The 12,885-nt window shown below is 44.4% G+C and overlaps 1 protein-coding gene across 2 annotated transcripts in view; it reads left to right on the plus strand.

Moving 5' to 3' along the window:
- Positions 1–12,229, plus strand: part of GCC2 (GRIP and coiled-coil domain containing 2) — a 155,542-nt gene extending 143,313 nt beyond the window's left edge. For both annotated transcript variants that reach the window (XM_038759937.1, XM_038759938.1), the window contains exons 22-23: positions 1,592–1,793; positions 9,444–12,229. In XM_038759937.1, coding sequence (XP_038615865.1) covers positions 1,592–1,793; positions 9,444–9,514 — 273 coding nt within the window. In that variant the 3' untranslated portion in view covers positions 9,515–12,229. The remainder of the gene's footprint in view (positions 1–1,591; positions 1,794–9,443) is intronic.
- The last annotated feature ends 656 nt before the right edge of the window (positions 12,230–12,885 follow it).

Here is a 12,885-nt window from a genome sequence, read left to right on the forward strand (position 1 = left end):
CACTAATGGTAGGAAAAGTCCAAGGAAAACGTGGAAGAGTTAGATGGACAGAGACCATAGCGACGATAACGGAAGAACCGTTAGAAAAGTTGCAGATTATGGCAGAGGACAGGACGTTCTGGAGAAAGTCTATCCCTGGAGTCGCTATGAATCAGAAATGATTCGACGGCACTTAATAGTAATAAATATTAATGTCTCTCTCCCCCTCTAGAATGTAAGCTCATTATGGGTCGGGAACGTGTCTGCCAACCCTGTTGTTTTGTACTCTCCCGAGCCCTTAGTAAATAGAGTGCTCTGAACTTAGTAGAGGCTCAATTAATACCGTTGATTGATCGATGTCCCAAACTTCCTTTTAATAGCCCATTATGGACCTCTAGGCCCTTAACTTATCCAAGCCCTTCTTGGAACTGGTGACATTTTCTGCTGCGTGACTTAGGGGAAGCAGCTTTGCACGGTGGATAGAGCACGGCCCTGGGAATCAGAAGTTCACACTCTGCACAGCCATTCAGTCATATTTATTGAGCGCTTACTGTGTGCACATCCTCCAAGCTAGCTCTCTTCCTCCCTTCAAAACCCTACTGAGAGCTCCCCTCCTCCAGGAGGCCTTCCCAGACTGAGCCGCCCCATTCCTCTCCCCTCCCCCTCCCCCCCCGCCCTACCTCCTTCCCCTCCCCACAGCACCTGTATATCTGTTTGTACAGATTTATTACTCTATTTATTTTACTTGTACATATTTACTATGTACAATGTATACTATGTATATGGAGGCCTTCGCAGACTGAGCCTGCTCCTCCCCCTCCCCATCCCCCGCGCCTTACCTCCTTCCCTTCCCCACAGCATCTGTATATATGTTTATATGTTTGTACATATTTATTACTCTATTTCATTTGTACATATTTATTCTATTTATTTTATTGTGTTAATATGTTTGGTTTTGTTGTCTGTCTCCCCCTTCTAGACCGTGAGCCCGTTGTTGGGTAGGGACCGTCTCTATATGTTGCCAACTTGTACTTCCCAAGTGCTTAGTACAGCGCTCTGCACACAGTAAGCGCTCAATAAATACGATTGAATGAATGAATACTATTCTATTTATTTTATTTTGTTAATATGTTTGGTTTTGTTGTCTGTCTCCCCCTTCTAGACTGTGAGCCCACTGTTGGGTAGGGACCGTCTCTATATGTTGCCAATGTGCACTTCCCAAGCGCTTAGTACAGTGCTCTGCACACAGTAAGCGCTCAATAACTCCGATTGAATGAATGAATGAATACTATTCTATTTATTTTATTTCGTTAATATGTTTTGTTTTGTTGTCTGTCTCCCCCTTCTAGCCTGTGAGCCCGCTGTTGGGTAGGGACCATCTGTATAGGTTGCCAACTTGTACTTCCCAAGCGCTTAGTCCAGTGCTCTGCACACAGTAAGCGCTCAATAAATACGATTGATTGAATGAATGAATGAATGAAGTTCATGGGTTCTAATTCCATTTCTGCCATTTGTCTGCTGTGCGGCCTTAGGCAAGTCACTTCACTTCTCTGGGCCTCAGTTACCTCATCTGGAAACTGGGGATTGAGACTGTTTTAATCTCCATCGACAGGTGCTTAAAAACGAAATAAGGCGATTAGAAAGGAACCAAGAGCGGGAGAAGTCGGTGGCCAACCTGGAATACCTGAAGAATGTCCTGCTGCAGTTTATATTCCTGAAGGCGGGCAGCGAGAGGAAGAGTCTCCTTCCAGTCATAGACACCATGTTGCAGCTCAGCCCCGAGGAAAAGGGGAAGCTTCTTGCAATCGCACAAGGTGAGTGAGATGGCCACCTTCGTCGGGTCAAAGCTTGGAAATGGAGGAAGGGTTCACTTAATTTACTTTTCGGACAGACAAGATGCGCTCCGGCCGAAATGGAACTGGCCAGTCGGTCCATCCGCCAGCCCTATCTGTCAATAATAATAATAATGATGGTATTTGTTGAGTGCTTACTATGTGCCAAGCACCGTTCAAGCCCCTGCCGTGTCCGTTGACCTCTACTAAGTGAGTAAGCTAAAGGTAGAAGACGCGAGCCCAACCCTCAAGGAGATTGTGTGGTTTACAATTGTATAGTTTACAGTTGTGTAGCTTCCCAAGAGGAGGAAGAACTGGAATATGTACGTACTCTTGTACATATTTACTGTTCTATTTATTTTATTTCGTTCGTGTGTTTTGTTGTCTGTCTCCCCCTTCTAGACTGTGAGCCCGTTGTTGGGTAGGGACCGTCTCTATATGTTGCTGATTTGTCCTTCCCAAGCGCTTAGTACAGTGCTGTGCACACAGCAAGTGCTCAATAAATGCGATTGAATGAATGAATGGAATACGAAAGCGTCTCCCGGTTCGTGTTTTAGGGACAGGGTGGGTTCGAATACCAAAGGGCCTAGGTGACGCCGGAAAAGTGGAAAACCACGCCAGCCCCGAGAGCATTAAATTAGCAATGCTGCAGGGGATAGCCTTATCGTGTGCCTGTCAATCAATCAATCAATCAATTGTATTTATTGAGCGCTTACTGTGTGCAGAGCACTGTACTGAGCGCTTGGGAAGTCCAAGTTGGCACATATAGAGACGGTCCCTACCCAACAGCGGGCTCACAGGCTAGAAGGGGGAGACAGAGAACAAAACAAAACATATTAACAAAGTAAAATAAATAGAATAACTATGTACAAATGAAATAGAGTAATAAATACATACAAACATGTATACATATATCAACCAGTCAATCAATCATATTTATTGAGTGCTTACTGTGTGCAGAGCACTGTACTAAGTGCTTGGGAAGTACAATCAATCAATCAATCATATTTATTGAGCGCTTACTGTGTGCAGAGCACCGTACTAAGCACTTGGGAAGTACATGTTGGCAACATATAGAGACGGTCACTACCCAACAGTGGGCTCACAGTCTAGAAGGGGGAGACAGAGAACAAAACAAAACATATTAACAAAATAAAGTAAATAGAATAAATATGTACAAATGAAATAGAGTAATAAGTACATACAAACATATATACATATATCAATCAATCTATCAATCGTATTTATTGAGCGCTTACTGTGTGCAGAGCACTGTACTAAGCACTTGGGAAGTACAGTCAGTCAATCAATCAATCATATTTATTAAGCACTTACTGTGTGCAGAGCACTGTACTAAGCGCTTGGGAAGTCCAAGTTGGCAACACATAGAGACGGTCCCTACCCAACAGGGGGCTCACAGGCTAGAAGGGGGAGACAGACAACAAAACCAAACATACTAACAAAATAAAATAAATAGAATAAATATGTACAAATGAAATAGAGTAATAAATACAAACATATATACATATATCAATCAGTCAATCAATCGTATTTATTGAGCGCTTACTGTGTGCAGAGCACTGTACTAAGCGCTTGGGTAGTACAAGTTCTATATCTCTTCAGCCCCCCCGGCGAAAACCTTACTTTATAGACTTCAAGTTGCCGCTGACTTGCTTCTAGCTCTCCTTTCAGAGATGACTGAAGTATTAAGTGATCGGTTTCCGCTCGTTTCGGAACCGGAAGCGTGTGGCCCACATTGGCCATCCCAGCTACACTCGCATCATCATCGTCAATCGTATTTATTGAGCGCTTACTATGTGCAGAGCACTGTACTCGTAGGTGACTTTCACTACCAGCGCCGTCCTTGTTGAATACGAGAAGACGACCACAGAACTGTGTGTCTGAAGGCACAGAAGTCCCGCAGCAGCAACTGGGGGTGAAATGTAAGGGGGAGAAATGAGAAATCGATCAGGGAAGGCCTCCTGGAGGAGGTGTTACCTCAGCAGGGCTTTGAAAATGGGGAGCGCGGTGATCCGTCGGCAGGGAAGCAGCCCGGCCTAGCGGAAAGACCACAGCTGTAGAAGTCAGAGGACCGGTCCCTTAATACTTCAGTCATCTTTTAGACTGTGAGCCCACTGTTGGGTAGGGACCGTCTCTATATGTTGCCAACTTGGACTTCCCAAGCGCTTAGTACAGTGCTCTGCACGCAGGAAGCGCTCAATAAATACGATTGATGAAAGGAGAGCTAGAAGCAAGCCAGCAGCAACTTGAAGTCTGTAAAGTAAGGTTTTCACCGGGGGCTGAAGAGATATATAACTTGTACTTCCCAAGCGCTTAGTACAGTGCTCTGCACACAGTAAGCGCTCAATAAATACGATTGATGAAAGGAGAGCTAGAAGCAAGCCAGCAGCAACTTGAAGTCTGTAAAGTAAGGTTTTCGCCGGGGGGCTGAAGAGATCTATAACTTGTACTTCCCAAGCGCTTAGTACAGTGCTCTGCACACAGGAAGCGCTCAATAAATACGATTGATGAAAGGAGAGCTAGAAGCAAGCCAGCAGCAACTTGAAGTCTATAAAGTAAGGTTTTCGCCGGGGGGGCTGAAGAGATATAGAACTTGTACTTCCCAAGCGCTTAGTACAGTGCTCTGCACACAGGAAGCGCTCAATAAATACGATTGATGAAAGGAGAGCTAGAAGCAAGCCAGCAGCAACTTGAAGTCTGTAAAGTAAGGTTTTCACCGGGGGGCTGAAGAGATCTATAACTTGTACTTCCCAAGTGCTTAGTACAGTGCTGTGCACACAGTAAGTGCTCAATAAATACGATTGATTGATATATGTATATATGTTTGTATGTATTTATCACTCATTTGTACGTATTCATTCTATTTATTTTATTTTGTTAATATGTTTTGTTCTCCGTCTCCCCCTTCTAGACTGTGAGCCTACTGTTGGATAGGGACCGCCTCTATGTGTTACCAACTTGTACTTCCCAAGCGTTTAGTACAGTGCTCTGCACACAGTAAGCGCTCAATAAATACGATTGATTGATTGATTGATGCCTGCTCCCCCCACTTGCCTGTTGAGTGACCTTGGGTAGGTCACCTAACTTCTCTCGGCCTGTTTCCTCGGCTGCAGAATGGGGATTCAATGCCTATTCTCCCTCCTACTGAGACTGTGAGCCCTGTGTGGACGGGGACTGTGTCTGATCCGATTAACTTGTGTCGGTGCTTAGAGTACCGCTCGACCCAAGGTAAACGCTTAATAAATACCCTAAGTAGTTCTTAATAATAATAATGATAATAATAATGGCATTTATTAAGTGCTTACTATGTGCAAAGCCCTGTTCTAAGCGCTGGGGAAGTTACAAGGTGATCAGGTTGTCCCACGGGCGGCTCACAGTCTTCATCCCCATTTTTTACGGATGAGGTCACTGAGGCCCAGAGAAGTGAAGCGACTCGCCCAGAGTCACACAGCTGACAATTGGCAGAGCCGGGATTTGAACCCATGACCTCTGACTCCAAAGCTCGTGCTCTTTCCACTGAGCCGCGCTGCTTCATCCAGCGGTGGCTGGATGGCGCAGTAGGGTCCAGCAGGAGTTTTCTGTATATATGTGTATATGTTTGTACATATTTATTACTCTGTTTATTTATTTTGCTTGTACATATCTATTCTATTTATTTTATTTTGTTAATATGTTTGGTTTTGTTCTCCGTCTCCCCCTTCTAGACTGTGAGCCCACTGTTGGGTAGGGACCGTCTCTATATGTTGCCAACTTGTACTTACCAAGCACTTAGTACAGTGCTCTGCACACAGTAAGCGCTCAATAAATACGATTGATTCTCTCGGATAGGAGAGAGGTGGGCACGGTGGCATGCGGAGGGAAAGGCGCCATCAGATGAGGAGGTGGAGATGGCGATCAGAAGCAGCCTAGGGAAGCAGCGCGGCGAAGTGGATCCATGGGCCCGGGAGGCAGAAAGTCAGAGGTTCTAATCCCGGCGTCTGCTGTGTGACCTTGGGCAAGTCACTCCACTTCTCTGGGCCTCGGTCACCTCACCTGTAAAAAACGGGGACTAAGAGCGTGAGCCCCATGTGGGACTGGGACTGTGTCCAACCTGATTAACTTGTATCTACCCCAGCCCTTAAAACAGTACCTGGCGCATAAGAAGTGCTTAATAAGTACCATAATTATTATTATTATTATTAGTCTCCCCCTTCTAGACTGTGAGCCCACTGTTGGGTAGGGACCGTCTCTATATGTTGCCAACTTGTACTTCCCAAGCGCTTAGTACAGTGCTCTGCACACAGTAAGCGCTCAATAAATACGATTGAATGAATGGATGAATGAATAGTATTAAAAAGGTCAGAAGAGTGGGGCTTTTTGACTGGGAAGGTGGGAATGCTGACAACTACCCCCCCAGTTGAAGCAGTCTCTTCCTCCTTTCCTGATTCCCCCCACCCCAAAACCTGAGTTTCCCTTGTACAGCTCAAGTGGCAGGGCTCTGTCGGGGAAGTAAGCGCTTAACAAATACCATTTATTATTATTATTATTATTATTTTTTTATTATTATTATTATTATTATTTTATATCAGTGAAATTAACGGGAAGGGGTTGTCCAAAAGCGAAACCGTTTCTTCTTCTCTGAGTCATTCCAGGCCCCTGATAATAGGAAAAAAGCTCCCCTGAAAAAAAAAGCTCCCCTGACACTCTTTGGAAAAATTAGGTAGCAGGGCTCTGTCGGGGAAGTAGGCGCTTAACAAATACCATCATTATTATTATTATCATTATTATTATTATTATTATTATTATTATTTTATATCAGTGAAATTAACAGGAAGAAGTTGTCCAAAAGCAAAACCGTTTCTTCTTCTCTGAGTCATTCCAGGCCCCTGATAATAGGAAAAAAGCTCCCCTGAAAAAAAGCTCCCCTGACACTCTTTGGGCAAATTAGGTAGCAGGGCTCTGTCGGGGAAGTAGGTGCTTAACAAATACCATCATCATCATTATTATTATTATTATTATTATTATTATTATTATTTTATATCAGTGAAATTAACGGGAAGGGGTTGTCCAAAAGCGAAACCGTTTCTTCTTCTCTGAGTCATTCCAGGCCCCTGATAATTGGAAAAAAGCTCCCCTGAAACAAAAAAGCTCCCCTGACACTCTTTGGGCAAATTAGGTAGCAGGGCTCTGTCGGGGAAGTAGGCGCTTAACAAATACCATCATTATTATTATTATTATTATTATTATTATTATTATTATTATTATTATTATTATTATTATTATTATTTTATATCAGTGAAATTAACGGGAAGGGGTTGTCCAAAAGCAAAACCGTTTCTTCTTCTCTGAGTCATTCCAGGCCCCTGATAATAGGAAAAAAGCTCCCTTGAGAAAAAAAGCTCCCCTGACACTCTTTGGGCAAATTAGTTAGCAGGGCTCTGTCGGGGAAGTAGGCGCTTAACAAATACCATCATCATTATTATTATTGTTGTTGTTGTTATTCTTCTTCTTATTATTATTATTATTATTATTATTTTATATCAGTGAAATTAACGGGAAGGGGTTGTCCAAAAGCGAAACCGTTTCTTCTTCTCTGAGTCATTCCAGGCCCCTGATAATAGGAAAAAAGCTCCCCTGAAAAAAAAGCTCCCCTGACACTCTTTGGGTAAATTAGGTAGCAGGGCTCTGTCGGGGAAGTAGGCGGTTAACAAATACCATCATTATTATTATTATTATTATTATTATTATTATTATTATTATTATTATTATTATTATCATCATTATTATTTTGTATCAGTTGAAATTAACGAGAAGGGGTTGTCCAAAAGCGAAACCGTTTCTTCTTCTCTGAGTCATTCCAGGCCCCTGATAATAGGAAAAAAGCTCCCCTGAAAAAAAAGCTCCCCTGACACTCTTTGGGCAGATTAGGGCTCAAAAATGTCACTGGTGGAGTTTTATGGGGCTGAACTGTCTACTTCAGAGATCAGAGAGAAGCAGCGTGGCCTAGTAGGAGACAGAAGGATCTGAGTTCTAATCCCACCTCCGCCACTTGTCCGCTGTGTGACCTTGGACAAGTCACTTCACCTCTCTGTGCCTCAGTTCCCTCATCTAAAAATAATAATAATGATGGCATTTGTTAAGCGCTTACTATGTGTGAAGCACTGTTCCAAGCCCTGGGGAGGTTACAAGGGGATCAGGTTGTCCCACGGGGGGCTCACAGTCTTAATCCCCCTTCTACAGATGAGGTAACTGAGGCCCAGAGAAGTGAAGTGACTTGCCCAAAGTCACACAGCTGACAATTGGAGGAGCCGGGATTTGAACCCATGACCTCTGACTCCAAAGCCCGGGCTCTTTCCACTGAGCCACTCATCTGTAAAATGTGGGTTAAGACCATGAGCCCCATACGGGACATGGACTGTGTCCAATCTGATTTGCTTGTATCTACCCCAGCGCTTAGTGCCTGGCACATCATCATCATCATCAATCGTATTTATTGAGCGCTTACTATGTGCAGAGCACTGTACTAAGCGCTTGGGAAGTACAAATTGGCAACATGTAGAGACAGTCCCTACCCAACAGTGGGCTCACAGTCTAAAAGGGGGAGACAGAGAACAAAACCAAACATACTAACAAACTAAAATAAATAGAATAGATATGTACAAGTAAAATAAATAAATAAATAAATAGAGTAATAAATATGTACAAACATATATACATAGATACAGGTGCTGTGGGGAAGGGAAGGAGGTAAGGCGGGGGGGATGGAGAGGGGGACGAGGGGGAATAAGCATAATAAGCTTTTATGCATAATAAGCATTTAGCAAATACTATTGAAAAAAAAAATCTCAGAGTGCATTCCCCAGGCTCCAGGCGGGACAGTGCTTCCATCGTCTTCATGATCTCTAGAGGGAACTGAGGCACAGAGAAGTGAAGTGACTTTTCTGAGGTCACACAGCAGACAAGGGATCAGTGACCTGTTGTCATCTTGAAAAGTATAGTAAATGTAAGTGGGATCATTCATTGCCAGGAACCCCAGAAAATGCCTCTCTCCATTTAGATCAAATGTTCTCTGAACAGAAAAAAGAAAAATGCAAGGTAGAGGAAGGATCTTTTAATTGTCAGAGGGCTTTAATGAGGAAATGAAGCATATTTAACAATAGTAATAATAATAATGGTGGTATTTGTTAAGCACTTACTATATGCCAGGCCCTGTACTAAGCGCCGGAGTCGATACAAGCTAATCGGGTTGGACACATTCCCTGTCCCACGTGGGGCTCCCAGTCTCAATCCCCATTTTACAGATGAGGTCACGGAGGCCCAGAGAAGTGAAGCGACTTGCCCAAGGTCACACAGCAGCAGGCAGGTGGCGGAGCCGGGATTAGAACCCAGGTCCTTCTGCCCCCCAGCCCCGTGCTCTATCCACTGGAATACGCTGAGCCCTTTCTGTGTGCAGAGCACTGTCCTTAACACTTGGAAGAATAAAACAAGAGTTGGGAGACGCATTCCTTACCCACAACAAATTTACCGTCTAGAGAGGCCAAAGGAATTGAGTATTTGAATGACACGGGGTTTCATGTAGGCTTCTCTTAGGTGTGGAGGGATAGAAATTACATTCTTTTTTTCTCTCTCAAGGGGAGGAAGAAAGTGGAAGCTCTCACTCCGGATGGACATCTTACCTCCATAGTTGGTCGGGGCTTCGTTAAGCTCAAAAAAAGATTATTTTCGAAGAGAAGCCTCTTTTGAAGATCGACCCCGGCACGTTGCGTCCCTCTCTTCATTTTTTTGTTTTCCTTTGCTAGAAATTATTTTTTTAACAGATGTATTTAATAGGAAGTTCTAAAGAGAAGGAGTCCCATTATCCGTTTGGAAAAGGGGGAATGCCTTGGCTCCAGCGTGGCAGTGGGCCTGGGACTTCCTCAGGCCAAGAGACCCAGAAGACGGAAGAGGGGGACGAGGAGGGAGAGGAACTCTAGCGTCCTGAAACCTTTCTGGATCTGGAGAATGCTGTGAATCTCGATAACTTGGAGAACTGGATTTGAATCGATCGTCTGTATTTCAAATTCCAGCGCCTGAGTTGGTAAAATGCTAAGGAAAATGATTGGTCGAGGGGGGGGGGTAGCATTAATGATGTGGAAGAATGAAGTTGGTAAGTTGGCTATGCAGTCTTTCGAGTAGCTTTTACAAAAACTACCGTGCCTATATACGAGGAGAGGTGAAAAAGCTCCTCTCAAGTTCCTTGAATTGGATTTTGATAGAGGAATATCGGGTTGTTTTTTTTTTCATTTCAAAGTGATGCCTCGAAAACTTGCTAGAAGTAGAACAGAGTCTCGATTAGGTGGCAGAACACCGAATCAGGTGGTCGCGTTATTTTTTTTGCCCGAAGCTGTTGATCCCCCTGAGACGACTGAAGACTTGGGCCGAACGACGGTCGTTGTGTTTTTACCAAAAGGTCTCCTTTACGGACAAGAACTGTGGGGCTGTGGTGTGTCAGATGGAGCTGGTGTGGGCTAACCACGATGCCCGTAAGGCCCTGGGGAACCCGAGCCTCTCGGGTTGGCAGAGATGGGTGGGTTAATACAAGTGTTTCTGTCTCCCTCCTTCTAGTCTGCCAGTTGACTAGGCCAGGGGCTCGCGACTCTTTTCGAGGGAAACATATACCGTGGCTTCCTCTCAAGTACCTCGCCGTCATATGTTCACAGACAGATGCCCACACTTGCTTATTCTCTCTCTATCGCTTTCTCTCTCTCTGTCTCCAAACACTTAGAGAAAGGATATTCAGAACTGGAAGACATGAGCAGGGAGTTCTGCCACAACAAAACAGGAAAAAAGAGAAAGCAGTTCCCAGGTTCCTCGGAGCCTGGGGCGCTGGTCAAAGTGCTCACCCGTCACCTGCCCCGACACTGGTGCTGCTGCTGTTGTTGCTGTTTTTTTTCCTCACAGGGTCCCCGAGTGTCCGTTTTGTCCACCGTAATTGGCCACATTCCCTCCGGGACTTTGAAGGAGACCCAGGCTACTTACGCCCCGATTAAAAACCTCATGGTTGAATAATTAAGGGAAGGAAGGGGGCTAAGTTTATCCAGCGGCGGCCTTTGATTTTCGTCTAATCTCTTAAGCCCAGACAAAACAAGGATTAAAGGATAAGTGGATTTGTCTTTTCCCGGTGAAGGTTTTGTCACAGGAGCGGAGTCACCGAGTGGTCATTTAAAGGCGATCGTGCCAGGAGGACAGGTATCGGAGGAGCGGTTCAGATTTTACGCAGGGCGGACCCCAGATCTTTCGGTGCCTTTCGCACTCAGGTCTGGCAGGAGGGGGCTTCGTAATGTTGTCCTGGGTAAGGCTCTAACTGTAGGCCTGGGGGCTCAGCCTCACATCTAAATTCAGAGGCACACACACATTTCCCCACTTAACTCTGTGAGACTCGGGCTTCCATCTAAATTCAGATATGCATGCTCACACACAAACACAGCACACACATCTGCCCTTCTAACTCACTATAGACCACGGAGCTCAAACTTACATCTAAATTCAGATACACTCACACATACACACACCCCAACTCCTAACTGTAGGCCGTGAAACTCAGGGCTTACATCTCAATTCACACCCACACAAACACACGTGCACTCACATTTCCATCACATCTAAATTCACAAACACGTATACCGCACGCATTACGTCTGTTACATCCAAACTCTCTCTCACTCACACCTGCGTAGCATCCAAAATTCACACCTACGGACAACCTTTTTCCAGAGCGTTGATTTATTTTTTCTTCCCCCAGCCCAGCATCAAGCCCAGTTGCTCAATTAGATCGATAGTTGATTTGCGAAAGCTCGAACGGGGTCCTAATCTTGTATCTGTAAATGAGGATCTGTTGCCTGGCAACATTGTCGGCGTATTTTGTGAAGCTCTTTAGATTTATTGCAGCTTGATCCATTTTAAGTTTCTGCTTGGGAACCAAACTGACTTTGCACTTTGTTTGCTAGAACATTCATTCCAAACACATTTATTGGAAGACCAACTACTGACTGGTTGAGTCACTTCTCTGTGGGAATCCCTTTTCTCCAGGGCCTGTTTCTTAAACCTTTAAAAGGAACAGACCGTTGGATGAGTGTTCTATCCAAAATAGAGCTGTTTCAAACCTGAAGCAACGTTTAATTGTTCCTACTTGGAAAACTGTGAATGTAAGTATGCCAACAGCGTACAGTTCGTTTAGTATTTAAATAAGTTATAACTGCCTGTTGATTCTCGGTTGTCTGAATCGTATATTCCCCTGTAATAGACTGTAGTCATGATTGTAGTAATGAAATATTCTTTAATGCATGGCAGCAAATGATTTCTTTGACTAAAGAAGAAAGTATTCTTTCAGGGTTGGGGTAATGAAAGATATTCATGATTATTAAAATAATCACAATGTATCACTGGCTGTGAAGTGGATTTTTAAAGCTAACGTCTGTCAGTCAATCGATGACAATGATTGGGCACTTACTGTGTGCAGAGCACCGTTCTAAGCTCTTGGGAAAGTACAATAATAATAATAATAATAATAATAATGGTATTTGTTAAGCACTTACCATGTGCCAAGCATTGTTCTAAGCATTGGGATAGATACAAGGTAATCAGATCATAATGATGGCATTTATTAAGCACTTACTATGTGCAAAGCACTGTTTTAAGCGCTGGGGAGGTTACAAGGTGATCAGGTTGTCCCTTGTGGGGGGCTCACAGTCTTAATCCCCATTTTCCAGATGAGGTAACTGAGGCGCAGAGAAGTGAAGTGACTTCCCCAAAGTCACACAGCTGACAATCGGCAGAGCCGGGGTTTGAACCCATGACCTCTGACTCCAAAGCCCGGGCTCTTTCCACTGAGCCAAAATCATCCCACGTGGGGCTGACAGTCTTAATCCCCATTTTACAGAGGAGGGGACTGAGGCTCAGAGAAGTGAAGTGACTTGCCCAAGGTCACACAACAGACAAGTGGCAGAGCCAGGATTGGAACCCATGACCTCTGACTCCCGAGCCCAGGCTCTTTCCACTAAGCCACACTGCAATAGCAGAGTTGGTAGACTTGTCC

This window comes from Tachyglossus aculeatus, chromosome 2 (genome assembly GCF_015852505.1).
Source record: "Tachyglossus aculeatus isolate mTacAcu1 chromosome 2, mTacAcu1.pri, whole genome shotgun sequence".
NCBI lineage: Eukaryota > Metazoa > Chordata > Mammalia > Monotremata > Tachyglossidae > Tachyglossus > Tachyglossus aculeatus.